The following is a 24034-nucleotide window of genomic DNA, read 5'->3' on the forward strand; positions in this document are numbered from 1 at the left end:
GGATGTGTGGGCACACTGTCAGGTCCACTTCATCAGGTGGCCTGGAGCAGGCTGCAAGGATCATGACCAGCAGTACACCATGGCAAACAGTAGAACACGTGGAAAACTGAGCTCAGTGAAGGGGTGCCATGTGGAGAACTGCTAGCAGGCTACCAGTGGGGACATTTCCTTCAATACCTCCAGAGTGGGGAAGGCTTTGAGGGAAGGCACCACACCAAGGCACCAAGAAGACTGGGTGCTCTGGGGACACACAGGGCTTAATGATAGGGTGGAAAGCGGTAAGAGATTGGTGAAAAATTTCAAATATGCATGGTATTTTTTTTTCTTTTTCATGGGCATAAACTACATTTTTCCCAACTAGGGAATGGATATCATGTTTGTTTTTGAAATGTAACTATGCAAGATTGAGGCATGCTTGTTTTCCTTCTGTGACCTATGAGTCTAGAGAAGCAGAATCAAACAAAACAAGTAGGATGTGTAGGTTTTACAAATTATCTTAATTTTTTTATTTGAAAAAGAAATACAGAGTCACTCTAAATAATTCAACTATTATAGAGAAGTACAACATAGAAAGAAAATGCTTCCTGTTATTCAACCTAGAGATATAGAATCTCATATACTTTTATTTCAATGTATAAACTAACATATTAATGCAAGCTTCTCTACACCAATGAATAGTGAACTGCCTAATTATTTTTAATGGCTATATAGCATTCCATCATAGATGTTTTATACTTGCTTGAATCAATGTTTGGAGGACATTTGGGATGCTTTTCAGTTTTTTATGATTATAAACACCTTTTTACACAAACCTTTGCAAATGTTTGCAGATGTTTCTGAGAATACATTCTTAGAAATTTTTCTAGGAATGGACATGATTTTTTCATTTCTCCTTTTAATAGATATTGCCAAATTGCCATCATAAAAGCTGTATCCGCTCATGTTCCAACAGTATATGTTGTCCCCAGTTGCCCTGGGGGTTGGCAGGTACTTTACACACATTCTGTTCTTATTAGAGAGACAGCAGAACCCCGGGACTCTTCACTCAGTTCTGTGAAAGTCTGTAGTTCACACATTTCTCTGATGTCTGTTAAATTAGCACTAATAGCAATGCGAAGATTTGCCCAAAAAAGCCCACATTTACGCCTATCCTTGGGCCATTCCAAGTATGCTTTCTTTTCTAGGAGAGCCTTCAGCCTATGAAAGTGAGTAGGAATACAGTATAGTGGAATGGGTTCCAGGAGGAGAAGAATGATGTGATCAGAATTTTCATGGCAGTAGAGTTCATAATGGCACCACTCGCTCTGCACAAAATTGGGGGACAAAACGAAGATGGACTTGTAGCTCTTCTCAATGCAGTTAATGATGTTTTCAGTAATGCTCTTGCCAGGGTCAAAGTTTCTCTCACAAAGACAAATCAAGACAGAGCCATCTTCTTTCTCTAGATTGGGGACCAATTCATTCTTTACCCAGAGAGAATCGTGTGCACTGTATGAAATAAATGCATGGAATTGGATGTTTCTCCTAGGTTGCTCTTGTGCTGCCTTCCTAGCCCTGTGCCATGTCTGCATCAATTGACCCAGCATCCTGAAGTACCAGGGGACATCAAAGCGGAGGAAACAGACAGCCACAGGCATCATCAAAATCAGCAAGAGGACAACAATGGTGACAATCAACAAAGCTGTGTTGCAAGACAACTCAGAAAGATAAACATCTTTTAATAGAGTCCCTTTTAGATTCAAAGGATATTCACAGATGTATGAATCTGGCCATCCAACCATCATGCCCTTTGAGTATTTTTCAAGCTGAATGAAATTTCTTAATTCACAAGTACACCGGAATGGATTTTTTCCTGCATTTAGAGTCTTAACCTCCTGGCAGCTCTGAAAAAATTCCAGAGATGGGCTGAGAATTAAGTTCATTTCAATGTTCAGAACTGAGAGTTTCCTGAGATGACTGCACTCAGGGAGATCAGTTAGAAAATTAACTGCAATATTTAGCTCTCGTAAAGACTTCAGATGAGTAATCTCTTTGGGGACACTTTGAATGTTGTTATAGTTCAGGTCAAGAATTTGAATATTTCTGGGCAAGCACCTGAAGACAGAATCAGCAAATTTATTCGATGACAAGTTCATATGGACCAACGTTTCTGGCCACAAGCAATTTTCATCATTTATGTGCTGCAAGAGATTTTGGCTTAGATCCAAGTACATCAAGGCTGTGTGGTTAGCAAAACAACTCACTAAGGAAAGTGTCTCCAGCTTATTACCCTTCAGAATCAGAGTGTTCAAATAAGGCAACTGGATAGGATTTTTAAACAGTTCATCTGTTAAGATATTATTGGCAAAATTTAAATACCGGAAACTTTTAGGAGAATTAGGGAAAAGCATATGAGGCATTTTTGCATCTGATAGTGTCAGGTTCTCTATATCCATCCTTGTAAAAAGCAAGTAGATTGTATCCTGTGGAATAGAAAAAACTCTCAAATGGACATGCTCCAGTCTTACAGTTCTCATTACGGTATTTGTGTAGTCAAATGAATTGTCAAGATACACCTGACCTCCGAATGTCATTTCTTGGATCTGGAAGTATTCCACTGATGTGTGCCAAACAAATTGGAAAATGAGGAGAAGGTCATTCCAGAGTACGTCAACTTTATTAAATAACAGAGTAGATGTCTTGGCATTCTCTAAAGTCAGATTTTGTTGAGTGTCATAATTTAAAAACTGGCTTTTGCCGTCTATGTTTGTCATTTGTAATATTCTTGAAGTCTTGAGTCCATCACGCAAAAGAACCCAGAAATGTATGTTCATTGGTAAAATTATGTGAAGTTTTGTTGTATTTAAGAGGGGCAGGCTACCTTCTTCATAGTGAGAAAGACTTCTCAGCCCAAAGAAGACAGTATTGAGATACAAATGAGCGATTTTCTGGAAATCCGATTTTTGTATTTTTGCTCCACTCAAACCGAGGGTTTCCAGTTGTGTCATGTTGCCAATCTCCTCACCAATAGGCACTGTTTCAAAGTCATTAAAGGAAAGATCTAAGTGTCTGAGAGCTGTCAGTGAGTACCAAGTTACCACCTTCAGTCTATTGTGAGACAAATCTAAATATCTTAACTCTTTGTTGAATTCAAAGATCTTGATATCCAGCTGTTGGATTCTGTTATGGGATGCAATTAAAGCTTTCAGTTTGGAGACAGAAAGAAAATCGGAATTCTGGAGTTGAAATAAGAAGTTGTGGGATAAATCCAGTGTGATCGTGGCGGGGGCCAGTGTGGGAACCTTTCTCAGAGACATGCCGGAGTAGTTGGTGGTCATTTCCTTTTCTTCTGGAAGTTTTGGAGCCCAGCCTTCTACTGACATAACAATATTACAAAATATATAAATTTTTCTGATAAGTCCCATTCTCTTTCCAAGTATCTTATCACTGACTTCCTCATTTAAATCACGAAGATGAATCCAAACCCCTGGAAATACAGCATATAATACTGGTTTTAAAAATTGGTTCATCATACAGACTTTTTAAGGCCAGTATCTGCCTATATTCATGAAGAGATTGTAGTAAGGTCTCAATCTGTGTGTTGAATCTTGGACTTGATCTCAGAGACACAGCTGATCAGTCTCCAAGTCAATTATTGCATGTGCCATGTTTCCCACAATGAGGCAGCTCAGAGTAGTTGGTAGAACCCTCCACACACACACACCTCCCAACCTTGCTTAGGAACTACTTTGTTAGGTCAAAATCCATATCTGCCTCCATATTCCCCTAATAGTCTTAGATAGCATTAAGGTTTTAAGAGGACTGAAAGTAACATTCTATCAGCAAATATTGTGGGCCCTTGAATTACATTCATGAGTTGCACCTCACCTTTTCTATTTGTGAGTGTAGAGTCCCTGTATGTGACTTTCACCAATGCTTACCCATATCCATGGAAGGTACAAGTCACAGGAACAGAATGAATGTTGTCCTTATGCCTCTGCTTGTCTTCAGAATGGTGGCCAAAGAAACCTGGGTCACCGCCAAACAATAACCATACACAGTGATGAAGAACAGTTTCCATTTCTTAGAAGCTTTCAAAGCATCACAATATATAATAAATGGTTCATATGTACTGTCTTATTAGCACTGCAGGGAGGGAAGTACTTTTGTCCCCATTTTGCAGATAAGGAAACTCATGGATGGAATATTATGAGGAATGAGAGAAGAGTCAGTCTTCAAGTTATTCGACATAGAACAGAGAGGCTCAGAAAACTAAGATTCTCACCATAGTTACTATTCAGGATCTTTATTAAGTGCTTAGTCAGCCAGGAACTTTTCTAAGCTTCAAAGAAACAGCAGGGAGCAAAAGAAGCTCTCTTCAACATGGCATGCATTCTAATGAATAAGAGAGACATAATGTAAATAAAATAATATATGTATGTGTTTGTTGGTGATAAAGATTGTACCCATAGCTTTTGTGAAGCTATGGAGCTTATACTTTATGAACTTATGAACTATGAAGCTTATACTTTATTTATCTAATATTTGAAGATGTTTACTGGCACATGTTTGAAGGACATAAGGATTAGCCTCATTGTGGGAAGTTGGTACACATACATAACACATTGTAAGTCTCTCCACTTCTCTTCCTCTTCTCCTTCACTCTTTCCTCCACCCAGATTCCCCTCCAGTTTGCAAAAGCTCTTTCTCCCTTTTCCCTATTATTTTTTACTTTGTGCTTTAGATTATTTCTACTTTGGGTTTTTCATATAAGGGAAACCATGCACTATTTAAGTCTGTCTGATTTATTTTATTTAATATTATGGTCTCAAAGTACATCCATTTCCTTACAAATGTCTACATTTTTTTCAGCTTAAAATCATACAGTATTTCAGAAGTTTTAATGTCGTGCCACTAAATGTAAAAAATAGCTCTCCATGAATTCACTGTCTCTTATGAATGGCGGCTTACAGATGAGCTTGTGTTTATTTGCTTGACCACCGCCTCCACCACCCATCCCCACGAGAGCTGGCAGACTTGCTCACTTCTGCATCTGATGCAGAGCCTTGGTGAACACATGCTCAACGTGTGTGTCAATGAATGCATGATATTATTTCATCCCCTGCACAAGATGGCGCATAATGTGATTTCGAAACTAATGTCAAATGAGTATGTTTATGTTGTGGATTCCTGGTGGGGTGCAGAGCATGATGGTTAAAGAGTAGATTTGGTGCTAGGGACCCATAAGTCTGTGTCCAAGCCCAGTGTTTACCCGTGACTGGCTGTGTAACTTGGACCACTTATTTAACCTCTGACAGCTTTAATTTCATCTGTTAAATGAGATTTATACAGAAGCACAAAATAGATGTTGTAAACAATTACTTAGTGTCACACCTAGCTTCTCACACACAAGCACTTATCAGGCCCAATACAAAAGTAAGGCTAGTAAGTCATAAATTTTTAAGGGGGTAACAAGGAGTTCCATAATCAAGAGTTTTTAATGAAATATTTAAAAATTCAATCACTACATGAAAATCCATGTTGAACAACTACAAAAAATTTTTGCATTTTGGGAGACTGAAGCAGGAGGATTGCAAATTCAAGACCAGCTTGGTCAGTGAGCGACAACTTGTTTCAAAGCAAAATAAATTTAAAAAGGCTGGGGATGCTGCTCTGTGCCAAGACTCTGAGTTCAGTCTCAGTACTACCAAAAAAAAAAAAAAAAATCATAGCTAGGATCAGCGTTGCAGAATTTTTCTTTACCCTCAGGCTCCAGATGGCTTGGCATGTCTCCTTATCCCTCACTCAATCATAATCATTATGTTGCTAAAGGTGATTTGTGTGTTATCACCTCACAGAGCATGTTCTGTACTTTAATCTTCTAAGTGTGGGAGCCATCGCCCTTGAAGAAGGTGGTGGCAGAATCTGCCCCAGTTTCAGAGTTCCCACCTCTTACCCACTTCTTCCCCTGCCCGAGACCACAGCTGTACCTGGAACTGTAACAAGAGAGGAACTAACTCTTTTTGAACTTCTCTTAATATAAGAAAGTAAAAATAGTCTTCTCTCTCAGCTAATTGCATGGGTATAATGGCATTTTCTAAAAAGTGGGATATAAACTTTTGATGAAAAAAGCATACAGGATACTACTATTATTATTATGTTGACGGTAGATGAAAAGCAGGAATGACTTTCTGTATTAGCTGTAGTTTGAAAGTCCAAGTCCAAAGACACCGTGCCATAGCAACTGGTAGTTTGCTGAAGAATGCATACTTTATGACCTGGGAATTTCTCTTTTCCCAGTAATGTCAAGACATAGAGAGGAAAGGTTTTAAATCTCACTGAATGTTGAACAATCTTTGTATCATAACAATAAGAATGTCATTTTTGAGCATCTCCTATGAGTCCAATGCAGAGCTAAGTACTTCCTACATATTCTTATGCAGTCCGCTCAACAACGCAACAAAATGGTGGCTACTGTTACTCCTCTTTTACCGATAAAGGTGCTAACATCCAGAGGTTTAGTAACTTTTCCTTAAGCAGTGTAGAAGGATTTAAACTCAGAATTCCCTGGACCCTTCTGCGTGGTGGTTAAACCCATCAAAGGCAGATGTGACCCTGAAATGATGTGGCTCAGGATACGATGGCTGAGGTCTTCCCTTCCACCTGCCTGGTGGCTGCAGGGGCTACTTCCTTCCTCCCAACCCCATGTCCTCTCTCCGAGCTGAGTACCACTGCTATGGGACACTGCTAGGTGCCACCAAGCCTAAGAGACACTGCTGATGTGTACCTATGTTGTTAGGAGAGTTCTAAGTTTATGTGAATTGAAGCAAAACTCAAGGTGCACAGAGCCCTGATTGACAGCTCCAAGAAGGAGATCTGTGAACTGAACTCAACAGCAGCCTCTTGGTCATCCTTGGGCACTTTTCTGAAGGAAACTGTATTGTGCAAGGTCCGTCCACCCAGCCCAACTTTTGAACACACACCATACATACAGAGCTTGCAAACTGAGTAAAAGACCAACAGAAGTGCTTCAACCACACATCTCTGCAGCTGATGGCAAATAAAAGCTATGAAAAAACTTGCCTTAATTCCTGGGACCATCCTCGCTGGAAGCTGATGAGGTTAACTTGCAATTCATGACAGAAAACCCAAATCCACAAGCTCCTGCAGGATGATTGCTCTGATCAATAGCCCTATGCATCACTCATCAGTCGTCACTAACCTTTAAGCAAAGTAATACCTACTAAAAAATCTGAGTAAGTCTACTTTGCTTCCATCCAGATAAACTCAAAGTATCTCTTCTTTAGACAAGACCCATGCAACCCTTATTTCGTTTTCACAAATGTTGCAACAAACAGAGCTGACAGTTCTTACCGTGGGACTGGCACCTTCTCACGGAGCTGCAGGTGTGTGAATGTTCACTGACAGGGTCAGAGCTGGCTGCAGGAACAGACTGAATACAGTTTCTGTGATGTTAAATCCCTTTCTCCCCCTGCTGCATGCAAGTGGCATTACATGTTACACAAGGTCATTATCACCTAAGTGCACCCTTTAAATAAACAGAACAGAAGCTTATCATTTTAACCGTTTGTGTGTAAGTCAGTGGAATTAGCTGTATTCCCATGGTTGTAAACCATCACCACCATGCATCTCCAGTTTTTTATCATCTCAAATTGCAGCTCTGTGCTCACTAATCATATCTGCTCATGTCTTCCTCTTCTCAGCCGCTGGTAACTGCTATTCTACTTTCTGTCTCTGTGAATTTATATGCTCTAGATACGACATGTAAGTGAAATCTTACAATATCTGTTATTTTGTGACTGATTTGTTCCACTTAGCACGTTTCCAAGGTTCTACCACATGTCTTATGATATGTGTCAGAATGCCCTTCCTTTTAAGGCTGAATAATATTCCAATGTGTGGATGTACCATTGTTTATGCATTCATCCATCAATGGATATCTGTGCTGTTTTCATCTTTTGGCTTTTGTGAATAATATTGCTAAAACTTAAGTGTACAAATATCTCTTCAAATCACTGCTTTTAATTCTCTTGGGTATATGAAATGCAACAAAAATATGATGAAGATTTACATTTTAAAAAATCCTTACCGTAAAAGACACATTGACATTAATCACCCTCACAATACTCCCTCCTTCTCCTTGAACACACTCATCCCATCATTCTCGCCACTTTCTAAAGCAGTTCTGGAAGCCCTCTTTCATGAGTGTCTTTACTTATGCTGTCATGGCTGCCTTGATGAGCTGAATTGATTGCAACATTTGACTTTCATTGTCATTTTGACTATGGAGAAGAGCCAGAAGTCACACAGTGCCAGATCTAGTGAACAGCTGGATGAGGACACACCAAGTCCTGTATCTGTTTGATCAATGAGGGGTGATCAGAGCATATGGTAAATGTTTAAATAAAAATATTTATCACAGTAAAAGACATATTGGCATTAATTCCCCTCAAAATACCCCTTCCCTTACTTTGAATGCACATATTCTCTCATTCTTGGCAATGTGTCTTTTATTGTAATTTTTTTTAAAAAAGTATGAACCATATGTATTTTTGTATATCTAGCAGTGGCATTACTGGGTCATGTGTAATTTAGTAGTGTGATTTTGAAGAATTTCCACCCTGATTTCCCCCAGTATCTTAGAGATCTCCGATAGTTCAAGGTTCAGGCCAGTCATCCTTCCCACTGCATGGCAGATGGCCAAGTGGTGACAAGATGGAATAGGATCCATGGCTCTGTGATTTGAAACATCTGACTGGAAAAGGATGGAGGGAGTTACCTTGAGGCCTTTTCTTGAAGTGAAGGGAGAAAACCAACATGATATTTTTTTTATGTTGGTTGCAGAGTACAGATCATTGTTTTAAAACACATTTTGATGTCTTACTTATACATAGGATTTAAGGGAATGGCTGGAGATTACTAATGCAGATAAAAATTTCCAAGTGGATTTGTTCACAGAAGGAAGGGTCAATTTGAAAATGAATGATTACAATATGTTTATATAAGTATAAAGCTGATGAAGGGCTAAGTTCTTAAAATAAAATTTTTTTGCAATAATATTGGAACTTTAAAACTTACATGTAACACATATATCTCTATACTATTATAGGGCATAAATCACACAATAAGTAACTATATATAACAGCAAAAATAAGTAACACTTGTCTGCTGTATTGCCCACCTAAACATACAAAAGTAAGTCTGCCTTATGCACATGGAAAACAGTGCTGGACACATACTCAACAGGATAGTGGAGAGGATAGTCTCAGCTTGTTGAACAAACTAATCTCTAAAATATTTTTCATTTCAGAAATTCTCAAACAAGTATGGTCAGCACATTCTCATTATATATTTCCCTCTAGAGAGAAAAAAATCACTTGGAATTTTGTTGTTTAAAGACACATTCTTCCTCTGTCCAGAGATGTCTTAGTTACTTTTCTTATTGCTAACATGAAATGTCCAATGCCCAAAGTTAAAGAGGGAAAGTTTTATTAGCTCACAGTTTGTAGAAAGTTCATTCCATAATCAGCTGACTCCAAGGCAGAGTGACACATGGCAGAGGGCCCACAGTTCATGGCAAAAGAAGACAGCAAAAGCAACAAGGGAGAGAGAGAATCTGTTTCTGTCCTTCATATGGTATATAATCTCCTGGGATCAGAGCGGTGCCAAGCCAATCCGTGGACTGATCTAGCAGTTACCTACCCTTAATCCGCACCATTAATCTCATCACTGCACTAGGAATCCATCACATATTCTAGGTCCAGCAACTTGAAAAAATTCTATGTTTGCATGAGACCTTGGGGGGACATCTAGACACAAACCATAAGGAGAGACCTATATGTTTCAACAATTTATCAGCAAATGAAGGGATTTTTAATTTGTTTCTCAAAAACAAGTTGATCCAAGTAAAGGAGTGACACTGTGCCATATCATCATCATCATCCAAGTTTGCATTTATCACTGAACGCAGGAAGTGTCCCATCGTGGAGACTGGCTCATTCTCACCACCAAATGCATAGAGCATATACGAGAGTCCCTCTTGACAGGAGGGGAACCTGGTTGAGAGAGAATAAGAAACTTGCCTGAAGTCATCATCTAGTAAGAGATTGAAGCGAGACTCAAAACTGAGTGGGTCTGGTCCCAAAGCCCCCAACATTTTTATTCCTCTGTGTTCCCAAGAATTTATACACTGCTCCCACCTTCACCTGGGGTTTCTAAAATCTCTAAAAACCCTTGTTCACAAACAGCAGCAAAGAATAGTATGCTCATAACCCTATGTGCAGATAATTTTGCTGTGTAGTGTTTTTATTCTTTTAAAATCTCTTCTCTCTCTCCCTCTCCCTCTCTTTCTCCCCACAAGCACATATATATTGTCTATTTTTAGCATCCCTCTCAATCAAGACTTTTGCCTACTGTATTTCTGCCTTTGTTTACAAGTTACAAAGCACAGAACACCTGAGGTCACCTTGAGTGGCTTCAGGTTTGTTTTAAAGGTGTCACACAAAGTAAGGAAACATGAGGGGCCCGCAGGCAGCCCTCACGAGCTCTGAGCAATGTTCCAGCCCTGGAGCCCCAGCCACCTCGCACACTCCCCGTGTCTCAGCTCTTGCTGTGACTTGGCTTCACCTCAGCACTTTGTCTGCTTCCCTTCTGTTGCCAGCTTCTCTTTAGCGCTGCCTTTGCTTCTGTTTCTTCCCACAGCCTTTTTACCTGGCATAAGTCATCCTGAGGATGTTCCAAAATGAGAAATCTTAGCATTCAAAATGAAATCTCTCCATTGGGCAGAGAACTGTGCAGTACCTGATAATCTAGGCCTCTCACATCTTACTCTTGGTAGGACCCAGAGCCCAAGTCCACAGCGGTCAAAAAATCACATGACAGAGCTGCCTTCAGGTGGAAAGAAGGGCCTAGGCGGCTTTCTCCACAAGGACACTGTGGCTGGCTATAGTTTGGATGGACCATAAATGAGACTCCTCTGCTTCTCAATAGAGATACCAATAAGTGGAAATGGTAACAGAAGTTGCTCCTTTGGAGTGATATATTAAAGGTAGCAAATTTACCATGCTAGGAGATTCAAATATCAATTCATTCATCACACTTGACTGTAAATTGAAAATGAAATTGAAATTGAAAGATTTTTAATTCAGTCAAACTCAAGTGCTCTTAATAATGCAAACCAGAAAGGCAACTTAAAGTTTTCTATTACTAACATTTTAAAAGACAAAGATTAAAGTAATATAATATTTAAGTAATCCAGCTTATTACCGTATTTTTTCAGAAGTACTTAGTATTTAAAAAAAGATATTTTACATTTTCTTTATACAGTATCTTTACAATCTGGTGTGTTTCATATTTACAGCACATTTAGACTTGCCACATTTCAACCCCTCAATGGCCATATGTGGGCAGCAGCCACCATACTGGCAAACAGGACTGGAGCTTTCAATCAATAAATGATCATCCAGCAGTTAGCAATCTGGAACTCTAATTTGTCTATGTTTTCCCCAGTAATGCCAAATACTTGGTATTTCTGATTTCTCCACCAGCTATCCTCTGACCCCAGTTCTTATTCCCTTTCTCAGCTGACTGTGCTCCCTTGGAAATGACCGCACTGGAGAGACAGCCGAAGTGTGGCACACACCCTGGTTTACATAGTCCACAACTTCACCGCAGTGACCTCACATCTGTACCTTGCAGCTGACCATGCTGGGAGTATAAATACTGTGTGAAGCAGATGCACATTACAAAGCAGCTGTGAAACACTGAAACTCTCTCAGCAACCCTGTCCTCAGAACTCATCCTAAATCCTACAGGGTAAGAAAGTACAGAACAGGTATTGGAGGTAGGCTGGGGAAGAGAAAGAGGGAGGATGAACAAAGACTAAAGAAATATGACAGAGAAAAAAGAAAGGAGTGGAAAGGGTAGAGGGTAAAAAGAGGAAAAAGAGGAAAATGAATGGGCAACAAGAAAATGACAAGTAGGTGGAAGGCAAGAACAAGAAGGAATAAAATACACAAGTTCAACAAGTGGCAAAAGCAAAAATGGGGGAAAGTCTGAATTTCTCAGACAGTCATTCTTATAACTTTATTGAGTTGGTTAGCGCTGACGTCAGCAGAGATACAGGGATTGCTTATACAGTAAGCATCCTGCCAAATGCATCAGCACGAAGAATTCCCCTGGATTTCCTTGCTTGTATCCCAGTGAGCTGTTATTTTGATTGATTATGAAAAAGTTACACATTTGAATTATGATGAGTAAGGTATTTTCCAATAATTTAATATTCAACTAGAGTCAGCTTGTACCAGAGGATGAGAGCCAAGTTTTCACTTTTAAAGATTTTGGTAAGCCAGTTGTTAAAACAACCATTATTAAATATAATTATATCTAATTGCATTTAAATGAAAATATATTAGAACAAAGTTATTAAATACTCAGAACTTGTCATGTCCTGATTATTTTACTATATATTTACTATCACTATGATCTTGAGTTATTTTATCCTTATGGTAGCAGTATTATACTGAGATATCCATGTTCATCTCTTTCCACCTCTACCTTTAATAATGTCAACCATTGTAAATGGTTGTGGGTGGAGGTTTATACCATAAAATTGACAAACATTATAAATCAGTATTTTATTTATTGTTCTGTTAATGTTTTAGGCTTATAAAAATGATGATGCTAATAGTTTGTCAAAGCTTTTCTTGGTTTTTTCCTTTATTTATTGCACACTATTCTATCTGCTGCCATTTATATCTGACTAACCTTGAAAGAAAGAAAGGAAAGAAAGAAAAAAGCAAACAAAGAGCATTTATGCAATTTTATGGGTCATTTTTTATTTTAAAAATGAAAAAACGGATAAAAATGACAGAATTTCAAAACAAGAAGTAGTAAATTAACACTACTTAATATATTGCATATCTTGTTTTCCAGAAGATTTAGTATTTCTGTTTTAGTATTTAGATCTTTGATCCATTTTTACTTTAGTTTAGTGCATGATGATAGACATAGATTTAGTTTTAGTCTTCAGCATGTGGAGAGCCAATTTTTTCAGCAACCTTTGTTAAAGAGGCTATCTTTCTTCCACTGAACATGTCTGGCCCCTTTGTCAAAGATAAAGTGACTGAATGTCTTTGTAATTGTGTCTGTGTCTTCTAATCTATTCCCCTGATTCTCAGGTCTGGTTTTTGCCAGTGCCGTGCTGATTTTATCACAGTAGCTTTGTAGTATAGTTTCAAGTCATGGATTGTGATACCTCCTTTCTTGTCTTTGTTGCCCAGGATTTCCTTTGTTATTCTAGATCTCTTCTGGTCCCAGATGAAATTTTAGGAATGTTTTCTCTAGACTCGTGAGATATATTAGTGATATTTTGATCGGGATTGCATTGAATCTGTATTAAGAGTTTGGGAGTATGGCCATTTTCACAATGTTGGTTCTTCCTATCCAAGAACAAGTGGCACCTTTCCATTTTCTGGTTATCTTCTTCAATCTGCATTTTCAGAGTACTGTAGTTTTCAGTATACAGTATACAGTATACATCCTTTGTTGGATAAATTCCTAAGTATTTCATGTGTTTGGATGCTATTGTGAAAAGTGTTATTTCCATAATTTTTCTCTCAGTGAGTTTGTTGCACAAGAATGCTAATGATTTTTGAGCATTGGCTTTGTATCCAGCTATGCTACTAAATTTGCTTATTAATTCCAGTAGTCTTGGTGGAGTTTTTGGAGTCTTCTATAGAGTATCATGTCATCTGCAAGTAGTAATAATTTGACTTGTTTTTTTCCTATCCTTATTCCTTTTATTTCTCTCTCTTGTCTAATTGTTCTGGCTAATGTTGCCAGAACTATATTGAATAGGAGTGGTGATAGTGGACATTCTTGTCTTGCTCCTGATTTTAGAGTGAAAGCTTGCAGTTTTTGGCCATTTAGTATGATGTTGGTTGTTGGTTTTTCATAGGTGGTTTTTATCTGGTTGATGTATTCTGATTTTCTGTAGGGTTTTCTTTTTTATCATGAATGAGTGTTGGACTTTTTAAAAGCTTTTTATGCATTTTGAGATGATCATGTGATTTTTGTCTCTAAGTCTGCCAATGTGGTATATTACACTTATTGATTTGTGTATGTTGAACCATCCCTGCATTCCTAAGGTGAGTCCCACTTGATCATGGTGTATAATCTTCTTGATGATTTGCTGCAATCTGCTTGCTTGTATTTTACTGAAGAATTTTGCATATATGTTCATTAGGGAGATTAGCCTATAGTTCTCCTTTTTTGGTTCTGTCTTTGTCTGGTTTTGATATCGAAGTAGTACTTGCCTCCATGAATGATTTAGAGAGAATTGCTTTCCTTTTGAGTTCATTAAAGATCTGGGAAGTGTAGGCATTAAATCTTTTCTAAATTCCTTCTAGAATTCAGCCATGAACCTGGATGTGTGTTATTCTGAGTTGGTAAGTTTTCAATTACATTTTCAGTTTCAATAACTGATATTGGGTTATATAAAATTTTTATATCTTTTTGATTCAGCTTTGGTAATTCACATTTTTCTAGGAATCTGTCCATTTCTTCTGTGCTTTCTATCCTATACAAGTAAAGATTTTCAAAGTGGATATTGATGATCTTCTGAATTTCCACAGGGAGTCATTTTATTTTTAATAGCAACAGTTTGGCAAAGATTTACATGTGGGCTACCTCTTACATTGTTTAGTGTGAATATTATTATGACCTGTGTAAATACTGACCCAGAGCTAAAAGTTTCTTTCTTTTTTTTTTGTCGTTTTCCTTTTTATCAGTACCGGGGATTGAACTCACGAATGCCTGCTTTCAAGGCAGGCGCTTATGCCACTGAGCTAAATCCCCAGCCCCAGAGCTAAAAGTTTCATACTCTCTGGTATGACAGTTCATCATTAAACTTCTTGATTTTTCTGTAGCTAATCATTACGTTGTCTTTTATTTCCTTAACTTTCCCCACATATTCAAAGCTAAAATTTATAATGTAATCAAATCTGTGAAATAAACAACAACCTGCTTCAAATGACTTTCTGTCATCTTGCTCCAGTAAACACTAGATGTTTTCTACAACTATGCAGAGCTAATATCCCTGCAGCTGATAACCAGCATCTTGGAAGGTCCGTGCCTCTCTCTCCCTTATTAAACCTCCTATTCTCTAGAAAGCATAGCATCTTCTTTCCTGTTTTCTCCCAGTTATAGTGGAACACATCCTCCAGTATTTCCTCAGTAAAGAGTACATTGTGATTAACTTTGAGAGAGAACTTCAGTGTCGTGCCTCACGTTTGATCAATTCAGTACAAAATTCTAAGTTTCAGGTAACTCTCCCACACAATTTGGAGATATTTATTTCCTAGGTTCTAGTATTGTATTGAGAAGTGCAATATTCATCTTACTGTCTGATTCTCTGTATGTGCTGTAGTTTGGTTCTTTCTTCCCCTCCCCCCTTCCTCTATCTGGAAGTTTTCAGGATCATTGTCCTAAAATTGTAAGAAGAAATACCTTGATTTGAGTTTTTGTGCCATTAATTGTGCTGGGCACTGTTGGGAGATTAATGTCCTTTAATGAAATCTTTGTTTTATTTCTTTTTTAACATCTCCCCCTTCATATTCTCCTCCTGGGACACTTAGACAGGTGTGACTTCCCAGACTTAGGCTCTAATTATTTTTCTTTCTTTTTTTCCTCTTGAATTAGTAACTTGTCATTTTGTTCTAAGTTTTTTAAAAATTCCCTTGGCATATTTTCCAATACTTTTATTTCTTTGGGACATTATGTTACCAAATTTTAAGTGCCAAAAAGTACCTATAATTTGAAGTTGTCGTGGAAGAGAGGTACATCTTTCAAGGCCTGCTTGTGCAGGCTTTGAGACCTCTCCTGTCTCCCCACTTTCAAAGGTGTATTACTTGGGATCTTGTTGGTTAATGTCTTATTAGTTTTCTAGTTACTGGAACAAAATACCCAACACCCAAAGTTAAAGAGGGAAAGGTTTATTTAGCTCATAGTTTGCAGAGATTTCAGGCCATAATTAGCTGGCTGCAAGGCAGGGTGTAATGGCAGAAGGGCAACAGTTCATACTGCAAAAAACAGCAAAAGCAACAAGTGAAGAGAAGGAAGAGAAGGAGCAAGCCTCTTTCCTTCCCTTATACTGTATGCAGGCTACCCACCCTAGGGCGGGTGTAGTACGCGCATCCCCAGTCCCAGCACCAGACAATGAACCAATCACAAACTCTAGATTCAGTCTCTTCCAAAAAGTCTGCCTTCCATGACAGCATGAGGCTTTGGTGAAACATCCAGAAACAAATCATAGCAATTAACTTTGAGAACCAATTCTGTGTGGAACTTTACTTGGGTGAATTCCAGAAGTGACTTGGGTTGTAGTTTGAGGATGAAGTCTGTTATGGTTTAGATCTAAAGGTCTCATGCATTGGGAAGGTGATTGGATCATGGGAGTGCTATACTCATGGGCCTGGCTGGAGGCAGATCCCTGAGGCATGACCTAGAAGGGTATATTCTTGTGTGTGAGTACCTCCACTCCACTTTCTGGGTGCCAGGCCTTTCTACCATGCTGTTTCTGCCTTGGAACCAGCAGAAAAAAGGCTGAATCCTCTGAGAGCTGTGAACCAAAATACACCTCGCCTCCTTTGAGAGTGTTGGGTATTGTGTCTAGCAACAGGAAAGTGACTAATGCAGAGTCCACCACAGCTCTGGGACAGGCAAGGAAGGCTGTGTGAACCAGCCTAACATAATGAGGGGCCCTCAGAAGAGAACCCCAAAGAAGGAATGGTGGAGAGTCCACTATTTCTCTGAAAATTCAGCTATTGTCTGAAATTCTCAGAGGGATCACCTTCCAGTAACCATGAACACTGGATAATCAAGTGATTTTACTTAAAGCAAAAAAGAAATAACCCCAATGTGAGAAATCTTGGAGACAATTGAACTTCATAATGCTCAAAATTTTCATATTTCCTTTTTCACTGGGTCCTATTTTGAGTTATTCATGTTCATTTCAGTATATCAATTGCAATCATACTGCTTTCCCATTTTATTCCATTCTCTCTGTGTATAAAATTTTAATTGTGGTATTTGCCACCAGTTTCCTTCCTAAATTCTTATTTCTTTTTTTAAATTTTTGTTTGATTTATTGTTCATTTGCTTATTTGATTTAATATAGGTAAGTTTCCAGTTTTTAAGTAGTTAAATTTAAAAGTGTCTTAGTTACTTTTTCTTGTTGCTGAGACAAAATACCTGACACTCAAAGTTAAAGGAGCAAAGATTTATTTAGCTCACAGTTTGTGGAAGTTTCAGTTCATATTGACTGGCTCTAATATAGGATGGCATGACAGAGGGAATCTCATTGAAGGAATAGTTCATGGAAGGCAGACAAAAACAAACAAGCTGAAGTGACAAGTAACCACACTAGCCTTCTTTCTGTCTTTTATATTTTTATTGAGTCTCACACCAGAAGTGGGGCACTGTTAATCCTACCCAGAATTATGCAAATCCAATCAGTGAACTAATTTACGGATCACACACCCTTAATCCTAGCATCACACTCTAGACCCAACCACCTTTGAAAAAGTCCAACCTATGACCATCTGACCCTCTAGTGGGACATCTAGACACAAGCCATAACAGAAAGTCCATGATAATTTAGACTGAGCAGGATCAGCATAATCCTAGTTCATAGATAGCGGTTTAGGAAAATCAATTATGATAATGATGCAATAATTATTAGTAGCATAATAATGGTCAATGTTTATTGAGCTTTTATTTTGTGTCAGGCTCTGTTCTATGGATTTTCCATGTCTTAACCTATTTAATTCTTCTAGCAGCAGTATGAAACAGGTATTATTTTTATAATTCTCATTTTGCATACAGGATGATAAAGTAGAGAAATATATTAACAACCAAAGTCATTACAAGGAAGTGAAGGATGCAGAATAATGAAAGAGTCTGTCTTAGTTCTGATCCACTGTGTATCTACAGTGAACATCCTAGTACTGACCTAAGTCATTTCTGCATACTTTACCATTGGTTTCTTACAACCATCATTTGAAAGAAGTACCTCTGTAATAGGTGAGAAAATCAGGCTAGGAGGAGTGATGGTTTAGTCTGAAGGCACACAGGTGCAGAAAAATTAGCCAGGATTAAATGCCAGAATGCCTACTTATAAACCCAGCTTTATTACAATTCTCACTGGCCAGAGTAGTGTGCACGTGTAATCTCAGCATTTGGGAGGCTGAGGCAGAAAGATCACTGAGAGTTCAAGGCCAAGCTGGGCTACATCATGTGCTTGAGGCCAGTCTGAATTACATAACAAGATTCTGTCTCAAAAAAACCAACAAGAACGTTTTTTGGTCTGAGAAGATGGTGGAATAGTAAGCGGCAAAGTAAAAAGCTTCTCTGAGAGAAACAGTCCAGATGCTGGAATATAGCATTCTGGAAAAGACAAGAAGGAAAGAAGTGGGTCCTGTCAACCCAGGGAAAAACTAAAGTGATAACTGAAGTCCACAGAGAGAATAAAAAAAAAAAGAAAAATTTAAACAGAAGAAGGTGGTAGCTGGCGGCGATTTCACCGGAGCAGTCCCACCATGCCAGAAGCACTGTTGGAACCTGGAGAAGCATGGTCACAGTGAAACTGTTGGCTAGCAAGCCTGAAGGCCTCGGGGTGGGGATACAGTGGTGAAGAACTGCACTGGCTGGCAGTAAGTGTGTGGGACTCAGTCCTCCTATGGCAGTGGGCGATTGGCCAGGAACCAATTTGGAGTCAGGCAGGATAAGCCTGGAAACAGAACTGCAGCTGGCTTCATTTAGCCACTCCTAGCTCAGAGAAGACTGGAGGAAATTGCTTGGACTGAGTTCCGCCCCTGTGCGTGGTCCAGTAGCCACTGCTGAGGTTTCCCTAAAGCTATCGTTAACCAACCCTGCCAGCCTAGTGCACACTAATGTGGTGAAGACTGCCTGTGGTTAACTCAGCTCAGAAGGTGGTGTTAGCCTGCCCCTCCCCTGCTTACACTCTAGTAGCCACCAGCAGACTGGGGAAAGCAGCAAACAGCAGAAATCCCTAGCCAACACGCCTCAGAGTAATTATAACCAATACAGGGAGTGTCAGGGATCCCACTACCCACTTGTCCAGAAGAAACCAGGAACATGACAAGAGGAAGAAGCAAAAGGCAGTCTTTGACCTCCAGCCCAAGCAGTGCTGGTCCAGGAGATGTAAACACAGAAGAGAACAGGAGTCGCCATGCACCTGCAGTTTTTGAAGCAACAGCAACTAAAATAAACAACTCCGTGAAGCTATAAAAGAACTTAGAACATAAATACTATTACAGGTAAAAGAAGATATGAGAAACATAATAAAAGAATTGTTAAGTACCTTTAAAGAAGACACAGAATAATAAAGGAGCATAGAAAAAAGAGGGAAACCTTCAATGAAGAATATTTTTAAAATTTAGAATACATGAAACAGATTCAAACAGGAAATTAAAAACTCCATTGAAAGCTGGCAAAATTACTTGAAAGAAACTAAAGATAGACTATCAAACCTTGAAGACAGGTTTGCAGCTTGTGATCACAAAAGGAAAGATTTCTTAAAAATAACAAGGAACTAGGAAGTAACAATACAAAGGCTAGAAGATGACAAGAGGATCTATAACTTAAGAATAAAAAACATTAGTGAAGAAGCAGGGGTAAACACAAATGAAATATAAAGGCTATTAATATAAATAATTAAAGAAAACTTCCCAAGCATAGGAAAAAGAAATGATATTCAGATAAATGAGGCATACAGAGCTCCAGCCAGCTATAACCAAAATCGTTCTACACCCAGACATATAATAATCAAGATCCCAGAAATTCAACATAAGAACAGAATATTAAACGCTGTCTTAGAAAAGAAACAGAAAATCCATAAAGGAAAACCCTTCAGAATCATGACAGACTTCTCAACACAAACCATCAAATCAAAAAGAGCTTGGAGTGAAGTATTCCAAGTCCTGAAAAAAAAACAACCTCCAACCCAGATTGATGTGCCCTGTAAAACTATCTCTCAAAATTAATGGAGAAAAAAGATGCTTCCATGACAAAGAGGAACTGGGGGAATTCATGACCACCAAACCAATCCTACAAAAAATATTGAAGGACATTCTACAGAGAGAGAGAAGAAAGACCATGATTTCAGGTACAGCAGCAGAGGAGGCTCACTGAACAGGGCAGACAGTGGAATGAAGGGGAAAAGTAGACAACCAATGGTGGAAAAATAACATGGCAGAGATGAGGCAGAGCAGGCTGGCCATAGTCACTAATATGGATGGCCTCAATAAAAAGAAACACAGGCAGAGTGGATGAGGAGATAGGGACCATCAATATGCTCTATATAAGAAATACAATTAACCTGAAAGAGGGTTTATAGACTGAAAGTCAAAGACAAGAAAGCAATACTCTATGTGACAGGGAACCAGATAAAAGTGGGGGTAGCTTGCCCATCAGATTGGTTAGAAAGCCATGACGCAGTTACACAATGTAAAACTACTCAGCTATAAAGAAAGAAAACCTTGAGGCTCTTGTAGGTAAATGGATACAACTTGAGGTCATGCTCAGGGGTAAAAAGGTTCGGAATCACTTAGGTGAATAGTGGATTGCCTCCCTAATTTAAAAACTGGCGTTAGTGGGATCCAAAATGTGCAATACATATTGTGAAAGTGAAAGGGGAGGAAGTGTCTAAAAAGGGAAGGCAGAGGCCACTGTTAATCTTTTACCATGATTTGAAACTCATTTTGTTTTCATCATTCTGTTCAGTTTGGTTTTATTCTGTTCTAGTTTGTCTACTTAGATTTGATGGCATGGACAGCTATTCCAAAGATAGCAGGATATATTATGGTAATCATTTTTGATTTCCTATTAACTTGATTTGAAGCCCTATATTGCTTTCACTGTCTTGTTTTGACTGATTTTATTCGATTCTGTTTTGTTTGACAGCATCAAGCCTGAGGGTGTAGGCAACTACTTTGAAGACAATAAATTCACTATGACACCCATTCTGGCTTGACTATTATCTTCTTTCGAAGTCCTATAATGACTCCAATGTTTTGTTTTTATTGGTTTTGTTCTGTAACTGTTTTGTTCCATTTTATTATGCCTGATGGTATGGACAGTTCTTTTGAAGATAACAAGAAGCATTATGGTAGCCATTGTTGATCACCTTGTATTTTGTTTTTAAGTCATCTACTATGTCTTTTGTTTGACTGACTCTATTTTGTTTTGTCACACTTGGTTTTATTCTGGGGCTGGGGATTTAGCCCCGTGGCATAAGCACCTTCCTTGCAAGTGTGCGGTCGTGAGTTCGATCCGTGGTACCGATAAAAACGAAAAAGACAATCAATCAATCAATAAATAAATAAATAAGTAAATGGCAAACAAACAAACAACAAATACAACAAAACCCCCTTTATACTCCATTGTTTCAGCTCTGGTGGGAACATAATTTTGATCTCCTAATCTCATTTCCTCATTTTTGGTTGTTAATTTTCCAAGTTTGAAAAGTAAAGCAAAATGAACACCAATCACAGGCAATCAGTGATCATGCTTTTATATGTTTTATCTAGACTTTTTTTTCTGCATATTTTAACACAGTCAAACTACATTTTATATCCAGTACTTTTATTCATGTTATAATCATTTTTCCATGTTAACAAGGTTTTCTATATGGTTTTAAATTATAGTAAAAATATGTAACAAAATTTATCATCTCGATCCCATGCAATAGTTTAAATGACTATAAAAATATGCCGCTAAATGAGCACAACACATTCCTCCACTGTTACAAATGTGGAGTGTTTCACATTTTTCACTGTCATAAATGACCCTGCAATTGACATATTGTGAATGTTCTTCTACATTACTTTTCCCCCTTAAGTTAGATCCTAAAAGCATGATTACTAGGTCAAAAAGAATGACTATTTAATTTAATTTATTTATGGGTGTGATGTTGAGACAGCTCCAGCTGTGTAGTTCAGGCTGTCCTTGAACTCACTATATAGCCCAGGCTGGCCTCAAACTAGCCGTGATCCTCATGTCTCAATTTTCTGAGTACTGGGGTTACAGGTGTGCACTGCCACATCCAGAAGAGCATGACTATTTTAAAGCTTTTGATGTACATTACCAAGTTACTTTTCTCTCTGGTTAACATGCTATAAAAGACCCATTGTGCTATGTGCTCATAGTATATAAAGCTGAGGAAAATAGAACTCTGTTAGTTCCCATTCTGGTGGAGTTTCCTTAAGTGATTTGTGAGACTAGATACCTAGTTTCATGATCTTTTGCAGGCCACCTGCTTCTTGCCAGTCAAAGATGTTGGAGAGGGTGAGAGGAGTTAAAAACCAATGGAGAATTTTAGGAGACAGATATTGTTGTTTATGAGTCCTATTTACCTTCAAAAAGGAAATGTGAGTTGTGCTCTCTCTTGCTTCAAGCCTGGAAAAAATAACTTCAACTGAACAATTTAGAAAGCTAGCTACACATATCATAATTTGGGTAACATCCTGGGCCAATACAGTTCACACCTGAAAATCTAAAGGTCGTGGCTAGCTACTTTATAGATACATTTTACAAATAATGCAGTCTAGGCTTAGATGGACTTATCCAAGGTCATCCACAGATAAGTGATGAAGATAAACTTAACATCAAGACCTTCTGATTCCAAGATTATGTAGTTACTTATTCTGTAATAAATAAAAAGAAGCTTTTTAAAAATTTTTATTTATAGATTTTATTTTATTTAAAATAAAATCTTTATTTAAAGACTAAACAAAACAGAAAATGGGTAGAAATAATACGTTCAGAGAAAAAATAAACAGTAAGAAATCACTAATTAATATTTACGTACTGTCCTTCTACAAATAGTTGTTGAAGATACAAAAGTGGAACACATCAAGTGGGAATTCAAACAGTGAGACTGCAAACAGTTCTGTTCAACTATCCAACGAAAAGTAATATGGTTGTCAATCCTATACACTTAAACATACATGTAGTTATCTACATCTTCATTTGTGTTGAGATTAAACAAACTAAAGTAGGCTAAAGTCATTCTGAACAAAGAAAAATAGTATTGCTGGATTTCACATCATGACACTCGGGAATCAGCACTGAGTACTGTAGTATCTTTTAAAAAATTTTTATTTAAAGAAAGGCTAAACAAAACAGAAAACAGGTAGAAATAATACATACTTTCAAATAAAAAATAAACAATAAGAAATCACTAGTTGATGATTACAGATTATCCTCTTACAAACAGTTATTCAAGATACTACAGTGGAGCCTATAAAGGGATTCAAACAGACTGCAACCAGTTCTGTTCAACTATCCAACAAAAACTTAGAAATATGGTTATCAATCCTATACACTTAAACATACATGCAGTTATCTATATCTTCAATTATGTTGAGATTGAACAAACCTAAGCAGGCTAATATTACTCTGAACAAAAAATAGTACTATTGCTGGGTTTCACATTATGACACTCCAGGATCAGCACTGGGTAATTTAGTGTCTCTTTTTCTTCAAAGAATCTGTTCATTTCATCATGTGTCATAAGATCAGTTCTCATAAACTGTTTATAGATCTACACATGCATGAGTCTTAACAGGCATTTCTATCCTTTCAATAGTGGAGAAACAAAACAAAGCAAGACAAAACAAAACATATTCCTATAAACACATAAAACGAAAAAGACATATAAGATGGTTGTACAAGGAGTTCTACCATAGTTCCTGTGTTGTCTCTTGTTATCTTCAATAGAATTGGCTATATCATCAGACATAGTATAATTGAATATATCAGTACATAACAGTATTAATGAAAACACAACTTTATATATAGTATAAACTTCAAAAACAGGCAGTTATCAAACCAGAATGTGTATCGTACAGTCTTGTTGTCTTCAGTGTAGTTGCCTATACTCTCAGACTTGATACTATCAATCATATCAATTTTGAATAAAATCTGTCGATACCAAACAGCAATCAAACAAACC

The 24034-nt window shown here is 37.9% G+C and overlaps 1 protein-coding gene across 4 annotated transcripts; it reads right to left on the reverse strand.

Moving 5' to 3' along the window:
- Nucleotides 1–482: 482 nt before the first annotated feature.
- Nucleotides 483–7413, reverse strand: Tlr10 (toll like receptor 10). 4 transcript variants are annotated; one of them, XM_063240461.1, is made up of 4 exons: nt 7354–7413; nt 4265–4374; nt 3921–4008; nt 483–3355 (listed from the first exon to the last, which is right to left on the reverse strand). In XM_063240461.1, the coding sequence occupies exons 3-4, from the start codon at nt 3928–3930 to the stop codon at nt 993–995; spliced, it is 2373 nt and encodes a 790-aa protein (XP_063096531.1). In that variant the 5' UTR covers nt 3931–4008; nt 4265–4374; nt 7354–7413; the 3' UTR covers nt 483–992. The 4 variants fall into 4 exon arrangements, with proteins under 4 accessions (XP_063096531.1, XP_063096529.1, XP_063096530.1 ...); XM_063240459.1 differs by having other exon boundaries at nt 483–3466; XM_063240460.1 differs by lacking the exon at nt 4265–4374 and having other exon boundaries at nt 483–3466; nt 7354–7402.
- Nucleotides 7414–24034: the final 16621 nt, after the last annotated feature.

This window comes from Cavia porcellus, unplaced genomic scaffold (assembly GCF_034190915.1).
Source record: "Cavia porcellus strain 051 isolate PalLab524CR breed Dunkin Hartley unplaced genomic scaffold, mCavPor4.1 scaffold_30, whole genome shotgun sequence".
NCBI lineage: Eukaryota > Metazoa > Chordata > Mammalia > Rodentia > Caviidae > Cavia > Cavia porcellus.